The 21,494-nt window shown below is 52.4% G+C and overlaps 1 protein-coding gene across 2 annotated transcripts in view; it reads right to left on the reverse strand.

Annotated features, from left to right (window-relative positions):
* The window catches only part of LOC110468167 (opioid-binding protein/cell adhesion molecule homolog), a 296,713-nt gene extending 275,949 nt beyond the window's left edge, over positions 1 to 20,764 (reverse strand). Inside the window, exon 1 of one of the 2 annotated variants that reach the window (XM_021525802.3) lies at positions 20,436 to 20,764. In XM_021525802.3, coding sequence (XP_021381477.1) covers positions 20,436 to 20,496 — 61 coding nt within the window. In that variant the 5' untranslated portion in view covers positions 20,497 to 20,764. The remainder of the gene's footprint in view (positions 1 to 20,435) is intronic. The other variant, XM_021525803.3, reaches the window with a different exon arrangement.
* Positions 20,765 to 21,494: the final 730 nt, after the last annotated feature.

Genomic DNA, 21,494 nt, shown 5'->3' on the forward strand with positions numbered 1-21,494 from the left:
CTGCTGTCCTAAACCCTCCCAGGGATGCTCCTGCATCTCAGAGCCTTTCTCTCATATTCAGGAGCTTTACAGATTTAAAATAGGAGCCCCCCCAGCCTCCCTGGCTGCTGCTGGGTTCCACCACCTCACTGGGCTTCATCCAGCATTCAACCCTGGCTCTGACAGGTGGAAAAAAGCAGCCAGGGCACAACGCTGCGGCTCAGATCCCTCCTGCTGGACTCCTTATCCGGGAAGATTATGAGGTTTACTGCTGCTTCTCCATTATCCTAAATAAAGCAGCCTTTCAAAATTGCTTCAGACACATTAGATCATGTACTTTTTACACTTCCAGAGACACTGGTTATAATATCTTTTTAACAACACTGGGCAGAATCTATTTTCTTCTTCCACTGAGCTGAAAAATACTGTTTTCTCAAGGAAGAAGAAAAAGGAGGAGGGAAAAAAAAAAAGCTATTGATTTTGTTTAGGGTCAGAATAAAATATCATTGGAGTGGGTGTTGAAATCCTCAGCCACAAATTACTTCCAAAGTGACAGTTTGGGCTGTGAAGATTTTTTCTTGTGAAATAAAACAAAACAAATGAAACATTGTGTTCTTCCTCTCTATGTGCACGTTCGAGGTTTCCACCGGCTCCAGCTGGTTCCTGCTGGGTATATTTAGCGTTTCAATCTATTCTTTTCCCATTCCCATCCCTGCTGGAGCTGTTGCACAGCCAGCACCAAATCCTGCTGCCCAGATGGAGTGAGGCAAAGAGAAATGCAGTGGGTGGGACGTGGAGGGACAAGTCCCAAAGCCACAAGGAGAGCAGGCGTTGACCCCTCTGATGCTTGGGGGATGCTGTCAGCTCTCCCTTCTCCCTCCATCCTGCCCCTCTGCCTTGCAGGAATAAGGATGGTACCCAGCATGGTGTGATTCAGCATCCCCCTGGCCAGGACTGGCGCCTCTCACGCTGCTTTTGAAATCAAAAACACCCCCAGGAACCTCCAAACCCGGGAGCGCTCAGCCAGGTTTCACTTCTGCAAAGAGTCAGGAAATTAACCCCCATTTATATGCACAACCCACTTCCCTCTAATCTCTCCATCTATCTCTGCTCTCTGCTGGTACAAGAGATGAGTATTGGCTTTAAATACAATAATTTCTTTATAAATAAAGAACAGGCAACACTTGTGAAAGGGAAACCAGATGTCTACCTCGGGCTTCTGTGCTTTCTGCTCCTCAGCATTGTGTGCGGGAGATGGGAACACGCCGCCGGAATGAAGAGATCTGCAGGTCCCTGCCTCCCGCTCTCAATTTTATTTTATTTATTTAGATTTATGCAAATGCAAAAAAGAGGTCACCTACCCAAATGCTCTCAATGCCCTTGATGTAACTTTAAAATGCATCATAAAAATGCCCTGTACGCCACAGTATAATTCAGCACCACACACCAGTAGGTAAGAGAAAAGCCAAAATCTCCCCCTGCTGCAAACAGACACATTCCCACCCTGGCAGTACCTGCACACATACAGATCTTAGCTTCCATCAGCCCTTCCCTTCCTCATCACCTTCTGCCCAGGCCAGCCAGCAGCCACAGCCTTCTTTCCCCCCACATCTGCCTCTCTGCTCAACATCTGTCCCCCACCGATCTCTCCACGTCCCACATCACCCTCCAGGAGCCGCTCCTGCCATCCCATGCAGCAGCCAAAGGCACCATCCCGACCCTGCCACTGAATCAGGACCCCTGCTCCTCTCCACCCTTTTGAGCATGGTGGGTTCAGAAACCTCTTGGTAGTGGGAGAAGGAAGAAAAAGCTGCAAAAGCACCAAAAAACTCATTCCAAAGTGTGCCCTTGTGGCATTGCCAGACTGGTCTGATGGAACCACCATACTCCAAGCCGGGCAACATATTCCCAAGCAAATGGAGTCAGCTGTGGCACCAGGGGATGGTCTGGACCATGTTCCTGCTAGAGACACCGCACCCACCAACACAGCCACACTTGAGCCACCAGCCAGCCCAAAACCCAGCGGCATTTTGGCCAGGAAAGACCTACCCGTGATTCAAGACACCATGAGGATGTAAATTTTTAATTCCTGAACCTCGCAGAGCCAACCATGACCCAGCAGCAGCGCTCCCACAGCTGGCTCCTGCCTTTAAGATGCCACAGGATTTCTCCGCAGCAACTCTTCACGGTTCCTGGCCATCCTCCCTTGGGAACGTGCACAAAGAGTGAACTAATGAGTCTATTAGACTTAATTAAGCTAATGTGAAATTATTTACTTAATCTGGGAAGATCTTATGATGGTGAAAAATCCCCATGGACAAAAGCTTCCAGCTGCCTCGCAGGGGTGGGCGAGAACCTCACGAGCAGAGGCTGCGGAGATGCCGTGGGCACGGGGACAGTGTGGAGAGGGGGCTCAGCCACCAGCACGGCCCAAAGCACCTGGCTCTTGCATGGCATTCCAGCATCACCAGGAAAACCAGCCAGGATGGCCCAGCCGTGCTTCGCCCTCTTTTTCCAAATGCACGTCAGCAAATCCATCCAAGGCTGGCAGCTGGCAGGGAGAAGTTTTCAGGAGTGGTTGGCCCCTGTCTCCATGGATGGCGAGCGTCCCTCATCCCGCAGCTCCGACAGCCAGGCTGTGCCTCAGCGTGCAGCAGGAGCGCCGAGCAAAGGGGATTTTGCCTCGTGCATTTTCCTGGCTATTTTTTCCCTCCCTTAATGTAGAAAAGCTTAACGCTCGCTTTGAATTCCTAATACGACTGAGTTCTTTTTTGCCACTTATTTTGTTTTGTCATGCACTACATACAATTACACATCTCTAATCCGCAAATCCTCCCCTGACGCTGGAACACGTGCCAAGCCTTTCCTTTCCAGGGCCGCCACTCTAAAAGCCTTTGGAGACAAGCTGACATCACGGAATGCCGGGATGCCCTGGCACCACCCACTGCCACCAATCTCCTGACATGGAAGCCTCAGATCCCCAAGGATTGGTGTGAAATATTCCCCATCCCTGCCCTGCCTAGAGTGAGGGTTTCCAGCCCTGGCAGTGCAGTCAGGAGCCCTGGCCAGGACTAAATCCCAGAGAAGGAGCCCCCTCCATCCCAGCTAAAGGAGCTCAGCTCAGCATCTCTGAGACAGAAATCACATTTTGTAAATCTCCCACGGTGAATCAACTCCCCAGTCAGATATGAGCTCAGCAAAAACTGGCAGGCAAATGATCTCATTAATAATCAGCACTATCAGGAGTTTCTGCTTCTCTCAGGCAGCCAAACAGGCGAGAATTTATCTGGGAATGAGAGCAGAGCTACCTGGCACTCAGTGTAATTATTGCCCCAAGGTCAGACAGTGGCAGCTGTGCTGGCAGGCAGCGCCCTGCTCACAAATCAGGCCACCTGCAAAGGGGGCACCAAAGCTTTGGTGGCCCCTTACGATGTCTGTGCTGGTTCAGACCCGGGTTCTTCACCCACAGGAGTGGCCCCTCCACCAAATCCAGGGAAAGAGGAGCAAAAAGCCCCCTCAGCACATAAACCATAGTGAGGGTTCTCACCTGCAAGCATCAACCCCTCAACCAAGCCCTGGAGGAGACCAAGGGCCTCCCTGCCACCCCTGATGTGACACCCAGAGCATTTCAGTGAGGTATCAATGAAATTTCAGTGAGGTATCAATGAAATTTCAGTGAGGTATCAAGATTTCAGTGAGATATCAATGAAATTTCACTGAGGTATCAATGAGATTTCAGTGAGGTATCAATAAAATTTCAGTGAGGTATCAACGAGATTTCAGTGAGATATCAATGAAATTTCAGTGAGGTATCAATGAGATTTCAGTGAGGTATCAACAAGATTTCAGTGAGATATCAATGAAATTTCAGTGAGGTATCAATGAGATTTCAGTGAGGTATCAGTGAGATTCCAGTGAGGTATCAACAAGATTTCAGTGAGATATCAATGAAATTTCAGTGAAATATCAATGAGCAGTGAAGGTGCAAACAATTTTGAAAGTTTCCTCCACATAAAAAGCCTCACTGCAGACTCAGAGCATCTCCCAACCCCGCTCAGGAAAAGAAGGAGTAAGAGAGACATCAATTTCCAGAGCTTTGCTCCAAAATCCGGCCTTCACCTTTGAAAGCGTAATTTATTCAAGCTGCTTTATTATTGCAGAGCCCAGCCTCGACAGGGGATTATGGAGAGGTCACAGCTGGAGCAATAACAATAATAAGAAAAAATAGTGAAGTTGGGACAGCATCTTGTGTGAGTTCACCGTGCAGGAGGCACTCACTTTTTTTGGAGTCTCAGTGTTGGAAAGCACAGGAAGAACATCCCACGTGCCACCAACTTAACACAAAAGTGACATCCAACAAATCTTTGGGGGAGTAACAGGGACAGGGGCTTCACACCCCCTCTGTTTGTGAACCCAATTAGGCATATGTTGAGGAAAGGGTGTATGTATATTAGATTTTAATTAAGCAGTGTTAATTATAATCTATGAGATGTGCTTACTGCTTATCTGATAATTATGAGAAAGCCAATTTGGCTGCTGGCTTGTGACTAATTAAGTGGAATTAGTAATGATAATTATAGATTTAATTTTTGTTTGCCTTTATTGGCAGTGGGGGGGAAAGTGGCTTCCAGGGGCTGGGTAGGGCAGGGATGGGAAAAGTCATGGGCAAAGGTCACCACGCCAGGAATCTGGCCCACAGAATGGGGATTTGAGCAGGACTTCCCAGAAAAGGGGAAATTTTGGTGGAAAAAAAACCCAATTGGGCATTAAAAAAGAGGTCTGCAGGAAATATTGATGGAAACAAAGTTCTCCTAAAAAGCAGCAGTTTTGTGGAAGATTGGGCTGGGTTTTGTCAGCTCATTGCACAGGCAGCCACAGGTAGGAGTCTTTAAAAAATGACTGAAATCTTGGACAATTTTTAGAGTTTGACTTTTTCAGCCCACAGGGGGAAATTCTCTGGGGATCTCAATCCTTCTTCCCTCACCCACCATGACCCTGACTCCTGCTCTCAAGAAAAAGGGGACTTTTTATCACTTATTTTTATTTTTTTCCCTTGATAAGGTATGAAATAAACACCAAATCCTGCAAAAACTGCCCAATCCCTGGGAATGGGACTTGCATATTTCAAACATGCCCACAGGTTGCTGTACCTGGCTGCAATCCTTGTAATACTCATTTTCTACCCTTTCTGAGCGTGCACTGTGCTCAGAAGCTGCCAAATTGACCCACAACATAAAAGCAAAGCTTATGTGTGAGGCAAAGAATAAAAAACACAGGGAGAAAAGGGAGCGGGTGGGGGGAGAAATAAATCTATTACAGCTGGATTTTTAAAAGGCCCAGCTAAACTTGCAGCTGCACGGCAGCACGTGGAGCTGTGCAAGCTCAGCTAATGATAATTAAATCTCCTGCTGCAGGGGTGAACAGCAATTTCGCGCTAGGTCTGCTGCCCGGGATGAGAGCTCTCCCAGGAAAAGCAGCGCGGGGCTGGAGGGTCAGAACACGGAGATGCTCTGCTCGCTTGCCAGGCAACACCCGGAGCTGGGGATGCTCTGCCCGGCTCCTTCCCGAAAACAGCATCTCGCATCTCCAGCGCCGAGCTAAATAATACATGGCGATCCCGGGGATGGATTCCAGGCGGAGCGCAGGGAAGACAATACTGGCTGAATGCATTAAGGCAGCAGCCCCGGTGCGGCCGCGCTCATTTGCGAGGCCCCGCTGCAGAGGGGGGTCCCCGCTGCGGCACCCCCAGGTCCTCGGCGAGGGCTGAGCAGCGCGGAAAGAGCCTGACCTGACTGCAGAGTGGCTCTTGGCATCCAGAGCCTTGCATCCGGCTCTTTACATCCAGAGCCTTGCATCCCGGCTTTTTACATCCCTGCTCTTTACATCCCGGCTCTTTGCAACCAGAGCCTTGCATCCCGGCTCTTTGCATCCCAGCTCTTTGCATCCAGAGCCTTTGCATCCTGGCTCTTTGCATCCCGAGCCCGGCGTTCCTGGGATGCAGCGCCCGCGGGGCCGGAGCGCTGCGCTCTGCGCGCCGCAGAGTGCCCGGCACTGACCGAAATAGACTCTTTGCCCAGCTACCGCTCGGCTAAATTCGGTGCCCAGCCCCCCCGGATCCAGGGAAGCAGCACAGGGCCATTAGCCAGATCGCTCGTGTCACATCAGGGACCCTTCAGAGCGTGCCAAGAGCCGGCTTGCACGGTGCCCGAGGAAGAGGATGGTACGCAGGTGATGCTTCTTGCTGGAGGAAGCTGGAGTGAAATAAACCCCAAGTCCTGGCTGCCTGTGAGTATTAAATATTACTTGCCTACAGGCTCTTGCCCTGACCTCTGTGGTGGCTGGTTTAAAGAGATTAAATGAGAGCAAACTCACAATTTCTGGCATTTATTTCCTTTTTTCCATTTCAGCAGCTACTTGAAAATAGGCTTGTTTATAGAGGGAGAAATTCCCCATGAGTCATGCGCTATCCAGACCAAAAAAGTACTGCCAGCATCAGCCTGAAGTGACCCAAACACATGCAAAGATGGGCAAAATTTGATTTCACTCCTAACAATGTTCAGAGTTTGTGCAGCCATGGACATCCCTACAAATTCCCTCCAGGGTTTCCATTATATCCATTACAACAGCCCATCACCCTTAAGTGCACTTGCTGAATCATCCATTCCAGCTCCTGGACTTGATTTCTCCATGATACATTAAATACCTTCCCTTCCTGTCCTAAAGAGCAGTGGGATGCACTGGGAGGAGCACAAATGGTTTTGGCTCTGACTTGATGCTCAGCTCTGCAAGGGAATTGTTCGCTTGGAATTCCCTGCTGAGCAAGAGAGCTAAGAGAGGTCAGTGCCCAGCTCAGAGGGATAAATAATACTTTAAACAGGACCCAGCTCCATGCCAGGACCTCCTGTTGAACACTTCCACCTGTAGTTGGCAAAGGATGAATCACTGAGTGCTTCCCCACCCCTCTGAAATGAGGAGTAATGGGGTTTTAAGAGAATAATGCTTCATAACACTCAGCATTCTGTTGGAGAAGGTAAAGACAAGGCAGAAGCCAGGAGCTGATAAAAGCTACAGCTTGCAATTCCATTGCACCTTCTCTACTCAATAAATGGGTTTCAGTCAGAGCATCTCTTCCATCCAACCCAAAAAGGACCTGAAGGGTGAGTTGATTGCATTGATCGCGCATGCATTTTCCCGGCAGGGAAACTGGCCCGGTCCCTGGCTGCTCCTGTCCAAAGCACTGCACTTACTTATTACGGGAATATCGCCAGAGCCTCCAGGGCCAGGAGCAGGATGCTACAGGGAACTCATTGCTCTCTGCGTGCTGGGAGCCTTAAGTGGGAAGGCAGAGCAGGGGGGCATGGCAGCGGCTCAGCTCAGCCCCTTCCCCATCACAGCCCCTGGCAGCCAATCAATCCTGCCAAGGGTTTTGCCAGCCCCGTGGGATCCTTCCCACAGGACTGTCCTTAACCCTTGTGAGAACTCCAGGCAGCAGAGCAGCGTGGATGTGCTGAGGCAAAGTGTCCTCAGGCTGCTCCTGTGCCCCACAGCCCCGTCACTGCTCACACCTCACATGTGCATCCTCCAGGCGAGAAACTCCCTCTCCATCCTCCCTCAATCCCTGTGACACCTCTCAGGGTCCAGCCCTGAGCCAAACCACCTCCTCTGCTGCCCACCACTGTCGGGTCTGCTGGTGTGACCATGTCCATCCCTAAAACCCTGCCTATCTTCCCCAGGGAAGAGTGTAATTCCCTGGACTTGGGACAGGGATCCCTGGACAGAAATCCCTGGGCAAATCACAAATTCCTCTCAGTAAGATCAGCACTGCCATTGGCATCTGCTGGTTGGAGGGCACTGCCATCCTAAACCATCCACAGGGAAATCTGCTGAAACAAGGCATCTGAGCCCAAATTCAGCATCCAATCCCAAAATCGGAGCAGAAGGCATTGCACAAGCTCTGTGTCCCAGCTGTCATGCCCTTAGCTCTGTCATGTCCCCCCTAAGGGGTGGCACACATGTCCCAGAGGTGGAAGGTGACATCCCAGGCCAACAGAATCCTCCTTGCTCTGCTGCAGGAATGGCAGGCAGGACACAGGGCAGGCTGGCAGCCTCACAGCAGCACTGCCCAGCCCGGGAAATGGGCTGGGGTGCCTGTGTTTGCTAATTAACCCCAGGCAATGCCCTGCCCACACGGCAGTGCTCCTCCAGCAGAGCTGCCCCCACCTCTCCCCGCAGGAGGCTGAGCCGTGCCTTGCCAGAGTGTCTTCGAAGGAGAAGGCTATCAGCTCCAAACAGCCGAGACCTTTAGCTCAAATCCATTAATCCTCTTTATTAAACCCGGGTCACCTCTGAGTCCTGGCAAATTAACCAGCATCTCCCCACTGCAAGTACATCAAGAGGAAACGCGCTGTACAGTGCCTGTAATTTTCATGGACCAGGGCTCCGGGGTCAGAGGGCTTCCCGGGCTCCAGTCTCTGCCTTTGTCAGTTTAAAAGGGAACATCGGCTTGTGCTTGTATAAATTACGAGAGAGGCAGAGCAGGGGCCCAGGGCGCTCGCAGGGCGCTCGGCCAGCTCCAGCTGTGCCACTGTCCCCTCTGCTGCCCAGGGACAGGAGCAGGGGACAGCAAGGCCAGGAGCACTGAATGCCCTGGGGGGAAAAATGGGGCTGGGGATATCCTCCAAACAGCTGGGCAGGCAGGGCACCACGCTTGGCATCCTCCAAGGCTACCTTGGCCACGTGCCTTCTTACTGCCTCTAATAAATGGCACAGCCCTGGTGCCAGCCCAGCTGGGGAGCAACTGAAAGGGAGATGGGAAGGGCTTCGCTCCAGCTCAGAAGTGGGTGGAAAATTGCTCCCTTGTTGCCTGAAATTTCACCATTTGAAATATCTCCTCCTTTCTGCACTGTCCTGTTGGAGCCACTCTACTCTGAGTGCTCACCAAGCCAGCACCAAAGCAAGAGCAGCTCTGGTTCTGAAAAGCCAAGGGCATTTAGCTGGGCTGGGGAAGACCTGGGGCCAAATCCCTTATAAAAACTAATTATACACCCATTAGAAGGGCTACAAAAGAGAAAATCAGCCAGCCTGGCCTGGGGAAGAATTCTGTGTGGGCTGAGGGATAAGGGCAGCATGGGGATCAGAGGTCACAGCACTCCCTTCCTCAGATGGGTCTCCTCCTGCTCCTAGAAACAGCATCCTCAAGATAAGCAAGCTTCCCAGAACCAAGCAAAGAGCACTCCTACACTCTGCGAGTGAAGATAACAAAAAAGCCATTTTTCATGGCGAAAAAAAAAATGTGGGAAAATTTCCAAGCAGCTCCTTAAGAGCTGTAAGCATCACATCCATTCCCCTAAGACAGCTCCAGACCTGGCACTTCCCAGCACACTCTCCATCCATAGCTTTACCACGGGGCTATAAATCCACTGGCTTTGGCTGAAGTTGCTGTGGTTTTACACCAGCCTAAGCCAGCAGAGACTGAGCTAGGGAATCATGATCCAAAGGCCAGGATGCTCGCCCTTAACTCGGTCCAACAGCACAAAGAGTTTTCAATCTGGGGTTGAGATACAGGTAGGATTTAACACACAACACCTCAAATCTCCCAGCCATCAGCTTGTATCACTGCTTTAGTTTTTTATTAAAAACATCACTTCTAGCTGTATTTAATCATGGCAAGGTCATTTCAGTGGCAGCTGTCAGCATCCTGGCCAAGGAGCCAGAGGAGCAGAGTCCTGGCCTGCTGGTCAGATAAAAGGAGGAGATGCTGGTTTCATTTCCTTGTTTTCAATTGAGAGATGCCCACCTCGGTGTGCAGATTAAGGTGTGGGTGGGCCAGTGTCAGCCCCCCATGGGCAGAGATGGGAAGCTGCCACTTGCTCTGCTCATCAGGAGCCCTGAGGAGAGAAATTGCATAGTTCTCCCTGCGGCCCTCTGCCCACCTCGAACCAATTTCTGCTTCTTTTAATTCAATTCAGCTCCTCCTGACCCTGGCTGGCTGGAGTTGCAGAGTTTCTCTCAACAGATAGCACCAATTACAGAGGTGTGAAAATGGAAGGCTTTCAATTCGGAGAACAAACCCAAGAAACTGGGACTTTATTGAGCTGAGAATCAGGGGGTGGGGAAGGGGGAGCGGGCAGGGGCATGGGCTCAGCAATATCAACTGTGCTCGCTCTAAAAACCAAATTCTGGGGCCCATCCCTCCAGGCACGAAGGGATCCCCGGGGGCTGGGGTGGCAAATGCCAGGAGAGGTGCAGGTTCAGGTGTGCAGAGCTGAGGCACCTGGGGATGAGGGACGTGGAACCCAGCGTGCATCCCTGGCACGCCGCCTCGCTCGTGTGCGCGCAGTCCCCACCGGGCTGATTCCAGACCCTCGGAATCACATCCCACACATCTGACACAGAGTTTGCTTCCCAGCAGCAGATCCTGGCTGGATTGACTCTGCAGCATCTGCAGCCCAACCAGCAGCATCTCCCTGCACCCGCCCTTGGTGTGACACCGCTTTCTGTCCTCCCACACGGCCAAGGACTGCAGGTCAAACCTCTGGAAACACAAGTGGCAGCATGAGCCCGGTCAGATCTGGGTAGGAGGGCTCTGGCAGGATGGTGGAGCTGCCTGACAGCCTCAGCAGTGAGATCTGCACATGGACTGACTTTATAAAAACTGCACAGTACAGCCTGTGATGATCAGAGAGACCCTAGACAAAAGCAGGAATGTTCAGTTCATGGGAAGGAGGCAGGATAAGCACTTCCCTGAGCTGAGCTCACTGAAGCTCTTAGCACAACATGCCCTTATGCTAAAAAAAAAAAAAATAAAAAACTGAAGTGAGAAGTCCTAGTTGCCCAGGAAAGAAATTGGGGTTACTCTTATGGGAAGCAGAACCACTGAGTAGGGTCCCCCATCATCTCTGGATAATTCCAGGTACCTCATGGGATGTAAGGATGCAAAAAAGCCTCCCCCAGACCTGAAAATTCCCCATTCCTGCCCTGTCTCCACCTGACTGGTCAGACCATCAGCACAATACCCATGTGCCAAGCCCAGAGACTCCCTTTAATCCAGACACCGGAGATTTCTCCAGATTTCTCCCCATCCCTGGGGATGTTCAAAGCCAGGTAACCTGGCCTAGTGAAAGATATCCCTGCCCAAGGCAAGGATGTGGCATGAGATGATCTTTAAGGTCCCTTCCAACCCAATCCACTCTGTGATTCTATGATTCTTTTCCTTGATGAGGAAAGCCTCACATGGCAAAGCTCTGCCTCCCATGCCAACACCCAAAGAGCAAGGGGGTCCTCTCAGTCTGAATTTTGAGCAACTACCCAAACTTTTGGCTGGCACATCTGAGCAGGCTCAACATCTCCTTTCGGAATCCCAGAACTGGGTGGGGGCCACCAAAACAAAGCAGTGGCTCATTCCTGCCTCTCCCTCAAGAGCTCCACGACTTGGAGCAGCTCGGAGCGTGGCTTCCAAGCCAGTGCACGGCACCTCCTGTGCCTCCAGCCAAGCTGTGGCCGCGGCTCCTCCAGCACTGCCCATAAATCCTGCAGCCCGGTAAACAGCGGAATTACGGCGCCCCGCCATTGCTTAGCTGCCTTTGACACTAATTGCTCTGCAGAGTGTGTGCAACTGGCAACACCTTATTAAAAGTGAAATATATTATACTGTCCACTTATTGCGACTTTATAAAGATAAAGTGTCCCGAGGATACGGAGAGGCTGGCAAAGGCAGCGGCTCTCGGCCTCGGAGCGGCCGGCCGATGCTGCAGCGCACGCAGCCGAGGCAGGGCAGGCATTGACAGGAAAATGTGTGCTCTCCACGAAATTCCAAAGAGCATTTCCATCTGGAGACCAAGGGCTGAGTGGAGAGCGTGCTTTGGGAATGTCTCCTCTGCTCATCTCCTCCTTTCAGCTCTGGGATCATCACTCTCACACCTCAGGGGAAAGATGGGCAAAGATGCGACGTGAAAGGGCAGGGAGATCCATCACGTGCTGCCCTCCTGCCAGCCTGGAGAGGAGCAGAGGGTGCCCCTCAACTCACAAAGTCAGGCTGATCATGAATTCACATTTTCTTTCTTCCAGACATCACAGCCTGAACTGTGGTACAGACTTTCCTGCCAGGAAACTGGAGCATCTAAGTGCAGGTCCAAGAGCTCCCTGCCAGCCCAGGACAGGGATTTTAGCACCCAGTGTATTGATCCTGCACTGTTGTGTTTCTCAAAGCAGGAAGCTGAATTCCACTGTTTCACAAGGAAAAACGCACTTCAGATTCGGAGCTACAGCAAGGACACGTCTCTTAACACTTGTCTCTGCACATGCCTTGGGCAAGTCATTTTCCCTCTTTATTCCTTGGCTCCCCTGTCTACAAAAACAGGTACAATGAAATTTCTCTTCTCCGTGAATTTTAAGATCTACTGGAAACAACCACTGTGTAAGAGTGAGACCTGATATCACTGAGTTTCAGTAATAAAGGTTTTGATCCAGGCCCCCCGGCCTTGTCTCACCAGGTAATTTTGGAAGAATTTTCGGGTTTCTTTTTAGTTGATGGGCTATTTCTGGTTGGGAACATGACAGGCAGAAGGAAGGCAGACACGGGGGATGCCATCAAAAGCACTTCTGCAGCCTGCAGTGCTCACAAAGAAGTGGTGAGCAGAGAGGGCACAGAAAGCCCACCCATTTGAGTTAAAAATCAGCTTCTGAGGACATCTTCCCAGCAGAATTAAGATATTCCCAGGCACATCACAAAGATCATTACATCTCCATCCCTCCTGTGCTGTGGAGAGTACAGACAATACTATTTATCACTTATTGGTCATCTCCCTTGTGACAGAGAGGAGAGACCCACCTCCCACAGCCCATGTGGTGCAGAAACACAGCCTGCATCCTTCTTTGATTCCTGAAGGAAATGACACGTCCTCCACAACGGATCTGAAATATCCAGAGTCTTTGGTTCAACAAGTTCAAATCCAAGCAAGATCAATACCTTCTCACTCCTGAGGTATCAGCAGGTAATTGGGTAGCGTGCAGTGATGAGTAACCTAGTTTGCTCAGAAACTGCAAACTTTAATCTTCATCCATTCCTGGTACATAGAATAGCAAGGGAGGAACAGATCAAAGGAGAACAGATAAAATTCAGCTGCATTTGGACCCAGATTGCAGAAAAAAGGACTCATTCTTAAGCAAAATGGCTTGGACTTCTGAGGTCCAGCACCTTGAGAGATTTGGGTACAACACAAGGCAGAGAAGTTTCCACTTCTCCAGTACAGCCACCTGTGACCCCAGTGCCACCTTCCCCAGCGTTTAGGCTGCTCCTGACCCCCAGCTTGGACCAGAGCCCTCTCCAAATTCACACACAGCATCTGAGCTTTTCCCATTTCCAGCCCTGAAATGCCCATGGCACCAGCCCTGGTGCAGGCAAGGAGAAGCTGGTCCAGCTTTCCGAGCAGGAAGGTCCTACCTCGCTGTAGGAAGTTCCCACCCCTGCATGGAAAGGAAAAGTACCAGGTAGACTTATGGGCAGAGCAAGACAGAAAAGCACCAGGGGCAGCAGAACGACCTATTTGACAGATCTCCCTGCCAATCAAAGCTAACTTTGCTGAGAGCTTTTGACATCTGATTAATTACGTGGCGCTGGCTCGCCTGAAAATCCCGAGGTTCCGGCAGCCCTCACTTTTCCTCCTTGCAGCCCTTGGCGGCCAAACCCACTCCCCTGGTGCCAGCAGAGGAGGGGATGGCAGGAGGTGGCTTTGCCAAAAGTCTTGGCCTGTCCCTGGGAGGATGGAGATAAGGAGGGCGAGGGACAGCCAGGGACAGGGTCCCTTTGTCTGAGGTGCCTTTTGTCACGGGGAGATAGGAGGAGGCTGCCGTGCGCTGACATTTCGGTGACCAAATTAAAATGCAGCGCCACAGAGACTAAATGTCATTAGCCTCATTAGAAGTGATCGCATTAAAATAAACAACCACAAAAGAAAAAAAAAAAATTGAAGTGGAAATTAGCCAACACCATTAAATAAAATAAATAAATGGGGAGATCCTTAGAGGACTGTGCAGCCGATGCCAACGGAGCAGTGAGTTGGGAAGGGGCAGGAACAGCCAACATCTCCATGGGCTCTGCTGCCACCCTGCTCTGTGATAGACAAGTCCACTGCTGGAGTGGAGATGCCCCTTTGGGAGAAGTCTAAGGGGTTTTTGGAGCTTCCAGACAGTTCCAGGTTGGCTTCCACCTCAATGCCCATGTCCCCCGGGGCCGGCGCTGCGGGCACTGCTCTGCCAGGACCTCTGCAATCCGAGGGATGCCCCCGTGTGCTGCTCGAACAGGAAGGAGGATTTTTTTAGCAGCATCAAGGTTTCTCTTGGATGCTTCCCAGTCAATTACTGGGCAACACCAACCGCATATGGCTGATGCTCTGTGACAGGACTGCCACACGGGGTGGAAGGCTTGGTGAAAGAAGTGCCACTTTGTCCTTGGAGAGAGAGGAATTTTTCCTCTAACTCCTCTTGCTATGCAAACGCCATTTCCTTTGGGGCGGGAGAAGTCATCAGAAGGCCCTTGCAAGATCCTGCTTATGACAGAGCAGATTTGAAAGCCCAGAGATCTCCTTCCCCCTCCTTCCTTTCTGTCAAAAATTATAATCATCATTTTCCAGCTTGCTGAACAATCAAAGTGTGGCCTATATTCGCTGGAGCTCCTTCCACATGCTGCATGCATAGCAACAAGTCCAGGAAACAAAAGCCAGAAGTAAACAGTTGGGAGAGAGGAGGCAAAGGGCTGGCAGGGGGATAACAGGGGGACACTGCTCAGAAAACATGTGGGGCACAGCCTGGCTCAGCCCAGTCTCACCAGTTTGGAGCTGCTCTGAGGGCCACAGCCCCATGTGAGGACCTCTTCTTCCATCCTCTGCAAAAAGCATGGGAATACACATGCTGGGAAGCTTGGTTAATGGAAAAGGCACTTGGTTAGTGGAAAGGACACAAAAGAAAGCCCAAACCCTCTTGCTGCAGGGTCAGTTGGTCCTCATGTGCTGAGGAGCCAGCAGGAGCAGCCTATGGGGTGAATCACATAGGACAAAGCCATGTGGAGCACAGGTAACCCCAGCTGCCCTCCTGGGAATCCCATATCCATTGGGAAGCCCCATGAGTGCACCACCTCTGATCCACACTACAGACATCCCCCATGGCTTTGCTGTCCAGGCAGTCTGAGCTGATAAGGTCCGGTCCAGCCATCCCATGCTGAAGAGCAGAGCTCACAGGGAAGCTTTCCTGGGCTAGCCCTTCCCTGCACTTTGCAGCCCGCCTCAGTCTCCAGAGCAGCCAATCCAGCACTTTTCACGAGCGCTGAATTCAGAGAAAAGTAAACCTAAAAATATCTCCTCTTTTTCCCCCTTCCTTGCCTCATCTCACACGTGTCCTTGGCACACATGACTCTGCCGCACAGCAACAGGTTCAGCTTCCCAAAAGCAGCTCCTCCCAAGGGGGTGGCTCTCGACTCTGATGTGTCCCTGCAGTACCTGAGAATCCCAAACCACTGTCCTCAGCAATCCCACGGTGTCCAAACCTAAGGTGGGACTGGAGGGAGAATCCCCCAGCTCCCACTCAGCTCCTGCCACACCTGGGCTCGTGTCTCCATCCCTTCACAAGGGTGACACATCCCCTGCCACTCCCACCGGACAAGCCACCTTGCCTGGTCACCTGTAGAGGGTGAAAACACAATCCCAGGGCTTTGGAGAAGCAGCAGGAAAGAGTTTCTTCCTTCAAAGCATGAAACGAAGAGGAGCTCCCTGGAAAAACCCACCCACGGAGCAGCGAGTGTCAAAGCCACCTCTGTTATGTGCTGTTGCCACATTGGTAATTATAAGTACCGTGCCTTCATTAGGGAAAGATGACTGGGAGGCAAGGAGATTTGCAGCAAAGCTGTTATTATTTTTAAGTTTAAACAAAAAGGAGGAGTGTGACAGCTGAAATCACTCCCCATCCTGCACATGCCAGCAGCTGAGAGCATCTCAGGGGATGCTCAGAAGGTAAGAAGGGTTCAGGATCAGTGCTCAGCTTTGCCTAACCGGGGAGGGGAAAGGCAGGGCTGCAAAGCTGAGGGTGACCCCAGGGTCATGAAGGAGATTACAGAAAAAAATCCAACAAGTTTTCCTCTATCCCCACCTGACTGCAGCAGAAGGATCCTCCTGGGTACCCTGTTCCCCCACAAATCTGTTGGGGTTCATCACAGCACCCCGACAGCCCCTCTCAGTGACTTTGTTTTCTTACCAAGCAAAGCACAAACTCTGAATTTCATATTCAAGTGCAAAATATGAACACAGCTGTTTATGCAGCTCAAAATTCGCCATAACCAAATATTCAAGCCTTTGGAGAAGATTTTCAAAGGCGCCAGTTAAGGCACAGAGCTCCCATCGGTGCCTTTGAAACATCTCTCTCTTTTCAGTTTTTCACAGGGATTCGCACCAGCAAAAGCTCCTCCACCCGACCGTCTGCAACCACGGAATGCACAAAGGAGAGGCTGTCAAAGAGAAGCTGCTGGAAAACGCAAAGCAAGGTTCAGCACTTTGGGGCATCCTGAAAGGCAGCTGCCAGAGCCACTCCCCGCGGGGCAAATTGTTGTGGGAACTTGCACCGAGGGGGATTTGCACAAAGCCAGACCTGTGTGTGCCTCCTCTCCCGTCACATTCCCTCCCCACATCGTTTGGGAATGACAGCGAGTGCTGCTCCACCCCAGCAGAATTTAAACATCCTCTAAGAGGCCAACACCAATCTTCTCCCTGTACTGGGAACCAGGAGATGGAGAAATCACCCTCTGACTGGGAAACTACGGGCCAAACCACAGGGAGAGGCAGAGGAAGGCCAGGAAGTGTTTTCGGGCTCACACCCCATCCTGCTGGGACACCTTCCCCAGCTTCCCTGACTTCTGGAAGACTGATGTTGCAGTGCCTGATCCACACCTATCCCCAGCCTTTGGGAGAGCACAGAAAATCCCTTTAAGCCCCTCTTGCTCATATTGAAATGACACTAAAGCAGAACTAATGTGCTCCAGGTACTTATTCTCAGGCTTAGTCGCAGGGATCAGCAGCCCTCCACCAGCCCGGCATCCCCCACCGGAGAGAGGTGACAGTCATGTCACAGGCAGCAGGAAAAGTATGCTCCTGCAGCAGGGACCCTTCTAGGAGGGGATGGGAGGGTGTTTTTAATGCCTGCAATGTCTATTTTGTAAATTTAGGTGGGTTTTACAGCCACCACCAAAGCCAGGCTGCCCCAGCAAGGATGAAGTCGCACAGAGGATGCAGAAAGCAGGTCCTGGTGCAAGGGTGACAGTGGCACACTGGGGGACACTGCAAGCTCCGAGAGCTTCACCTTGAACCCGGGGCCCTGGAGCAGTGAAAAACAGGATTGTCCATCTCCCCCTGCACTGCCAGATTTTCTGACCACTGCCATGACAAGCAATTTCCCCCAGCCTGCAAAGGCAGCAATATAAATGTCTGAAGAGGCTGATGAGCATTGATTTTTGCCACTTGTAGAGCCATGATGTCACCCTGCAACTGCAGCTCAGACAAAGATTCCCCCTTGCCCCAAATTCATTCTCCATCACAGCCCACCCTCATCTCAAAACAGCAGCACCCACAATGCCCAGCAGTTCAAAGCATTTGCCAAGAGCTTGGCAATTAAATTACCCACTCACCTCCCTGTCCTGCAGTGCTGGACTCATTAAAAACCCTCAGCATCCTTCCCACCTCAGAGAGCAACCCATGTCCAGGAACCTGCCTCCCTCAAGGCTCCAGATGACAACAACATTAAGGCTTCGAAATTATTTCAGATAGAAACTTGTCTTACAAAGAAGTTAAAAGCTGCAGAGTAAGACAGTCTCCATGACCAGAGGGGTCAGGGTTTCATTATTGCATTAACCTTTCACGTCTTTAGATTCCACGAGAGTAAATTGGTAATGAGATGACACAAGTCCCAATGGGAAAAATGCATCCTTCCTAACAAAAATAAGAGAAGAGGGGAAAGACAGAGGTGGGAGCAGGAGAAAGAGAAAAAACTGGCAAATAAGCTATTACAGCTAATAATAACTTTGCGATGCTATTTTCTGCAGGAGCCTTCAAGTTGTGATGTTTCCCTTCACTCTAATTACACCTTCTAAAAGCAGGTTCCCTTCTCACTTTAACCACCCCGTGTGAAACTCCCGCAGGATTCGGATAAAAACGGAAAGGGAAAGAGTTTGCACTTCAGAAACAGCCTCTGCATATCCCAGGGGAGAGTCACCTGCGTAAAACCCTTGGGATTACGCCTGTGAATAATAAACAGCCCAAGAAAAAACACTTTGGGAAGGTGCAGGCTCCAAAAGACAGCAGGGACCATTCACCTTCCCTCTGCCATCCAAGGCTTTGCCAATATGACTTGTGTTCCAACCCAGTCCTGAAACCAGGACTGAAATCACTGCTGGGACAGCTTGGGCAGGGAGGGAAAACATCCAACCTCTGCAAGCCAGGCACAAATAAAAAGGATGGGAGATGTTCAAATCCAGGGCAGGAAGGCAAAGCACCAAGCAGCCCAGAGTATTTCCCTTCCTCTAATGCAGGCAGAAGGGTTTGGCTTGATGGATTAAGGGCTGAGCCCAGCCAGGCAGAGTCCTGGGCTGGTTTAGCTCAGGGGACATCCAAAGCCAAAGCAGATATTGCTGCTTAATAGAAATAAGAAGGGAAAGCTACAACCACATAAATGCGGATCAGGAAGCCTCTCCCAAGTTTCCAGGGGCTTAAATGCAGGGGCCTTTTCCTTCCCTGGCACACACAGAGGCCAGAGCCAGCCCAGGCCTTGGCTTGGCCTTGGCCCAAAGAGCCACATCCAGAGCAAACTGCAGCAGGGCACTGGCAAACAGCAAATGCTCCCTGTCAGGTTCCTGCCAGCTCCTGCAGCTTAAGGACATCTCGATGACAGCCCATCAAGTGTCACACGTCCTCCCATTTGGCCCACACAGCTGCTTCCATCCATTCTCTGCAATTCCAACCCACAGAACCTCATCCAGCAGGAGGGTGAAAGAGCCAAGGCTCTACTCAGCGCAGCCTTGCTGGGGCACGCCTGTTCCCCCCTCCCCTCTAAGCACATCCACTCTGTCCTGCTGAAGATCTGTTTTCAAAATAAACCCTTTACATGCACAAAGTCAGGCAGCTCACACAGCCATGGCTCCAGATGCACCATTTTGGTTTCTGGTGCTGCTGAGGAGCTCGAGGTTCTGCTTCTCCACTACTGCTCCCCAAGAGCCAAAGCTCAGCCCAGGGAACAGGGCTGACCCCAGTGCTGATGCACATCCCAGCTCCCTGCCATCCCACAGAGGGGTACCCAGCCCATTCCAGGGGGTCTTGTACCCACTGATCTGCTCAGTTTGCACTGTGACAGCTCCACAGGACCCCAGGACGTGGCTGGTCCCATGGCACAAGCCTCCACAAGCAAGTTTTAACCCAAGAACCCTCCTGTTCAGCACTGCTATGGGCAGAGATGTTCACCAGCTGTGGCACAAGTAACCTCTCCCCTGCCAGCCTCACCCTCTTGCCACACACACCAAGCCCACACAGCCCGTGCTTCAGCTCCTGAAATCACAGCCGTGCCTCTCTCTGCCCTCCCGGGTCCAACAGAATTCTCCTGGCAGTCACGAAAAACACAGGCTGGGTTAAGATCGGATCCAAGCCTCGACACCCAGTCCCCATCTGCTTGCAGAGGGCTGATAATCTTCCCAGCTGCTAAAAGTGCACATCATCATCAAAAATACGCCGGTGACTTCCTCCCCCCGGCGCTCAGCTCTGCTGCCCACCCCCATCGCCCTCGCTGGATGCAGCGCTCGCTGCCCCGCGAGCACCAGCACGGAGGCAGCGCTGGATCCAAAGCCAGCATCTCCCCTGAGCCGGGGGGACGAGGGGACGAGGCCAGCCCGCATTTCGGGAGCCACCCGCTCAGTTCACCGAGGTTGGGGCGCGGGCACGGCCTCCTGAATTGGGCGGGGGGCTCATTTCCACTTTGGAAAAGGGAGCGAGGGCAAGGCACCGAGTTCGCCTGGCAGGAATCGGGGAAGCACGGATGAGGGGAGCACGGGGAACAGCACGACAGCTCTCGGAAGAGGGAGGGCACGGCGGGTGCCTAACTCTGAAGGGGAAAAGCCCATCGTGTCGAGGCAGAGGTTGCTGGAGGGGACAGACCGTGCCCAGCTCGGGGGCTGCGATCCCGGCCAGCCCCACCGCGGGTGCCGGCGCCGCTCAGGTACCGGCGGCTCGGTGCCCTCCTGGGGGTCCAGCGGGGCTCCGGAGCCCCTGACTGGGAGCACCGGGCAATCCCCCGCTGCAGAGCAACTCGCTGCCTGCCTGCAGGCGCGCCTTCGTGCGCAATGTGCGCGGAGCCCGGGCTCCCTGCGCGCACAGCTCTCCCACCCTGCGAGCCCCTGCCCGCCCCTCCGCCGGAGAAAAAGCTCCCTGCGCTACCTGGGATGAAGAGCAGGGCAGTGGTGGCCGTGAAGACGATCCAGCAGGCAGGATGGTACATCTTGGAGCTGCGGAAGGCGAGCGGCTGCTTTGCTTGCTGCTTGCTGCTGCCGCCGCTGCTTTCCGTCTGCGCTGAATTCTGAGCAGGTTTAAATCCAATGTTTGCAGAGGGAGGGAGAAGGAGTTAGCGAGCTGGAGAGAGGGGGAGAGACGGGAGCAGGCAGTCAGTGTGTCTGTCTCCGCTTGCACACGCACACACACTCGCACACAACTGGCAGCAGGAGCGCCGGGCTCCGTGCGTGCACCGGGAGCGCAGACCTCCTACCGGGCACCCATTGGCTCAGGATGCTGACTGACACACGCACACTCGCTCTGCTGCGGGCTCCGCTCCGCAACCAGGGACCTAAACGCAGGCATCGACCCCCCGAGCATCCCTCCCGGCACCGGCTGGTGCACGGGATGGAAGGGGCAGCTCTGGGATGGAGGGAGCAGCTCCGGGATGGAGGGAGCAGCTCTGGGATGGAGGGAGCAGTTCTGGGATGCAGGAGCAGCTCTGGGATGGAGGGAGCAGCCCCGGGATGCAGGAGCAGCTCTGGGATGCAGGGAGCAGTTCTGGGATGCAGGGAGCAGCTCCGGGATGGAGGGAGCAGCTCTGGGATGCAGGAACAGCTCCGGGATGGAGGGAGCAGCTCTGGGATGCAGGAGCAGTTCTGGGATGGAGGAGCAGCTCTGGGATGCAGGGAGCTGCTCTGGCATGGAGGGAGCAGTTCTGGGATGGAGGGAGCAGCCCCGAGATGCAGGAGCAGCTCTGGGATGCAGGAGCAGTTCTGGGATGCAGGAGCAGCCCGAGGATGCAGGGAGCTGCTCTAGGATGGAGGGAGCAGCTCTGGGATGCAGGAGCAGCTCTGGGATGCAGGAGCAGTTCTGGGATGCAGGAGCAGCCCGAGGATGCACGGAGCTGCTCTGGGATGGAGGGAGCTGCTCTAGGATGGAGGGAGCAGCTCTGGGATGCAGGAGCAGTTCTGGAATGCAGGGAGCAGCTCTGGAATGCAGGAACAG

The sequence above is a fragment of the Lonchura striata genome, chromosome 23 (assembly GCF_046129695.1).
Source record: "Lonchura striata isolate bLonStr1 chromosome 23, bLonStr1.mat, whole genome shotgun sequence".
NCBI classification, from domain to species: domain Eukaryota; kingdom Metazoa; phylum Chordata; class Aves; order Passeriformes; family Estrildidae; genus Lonchura; species Lonchura striata.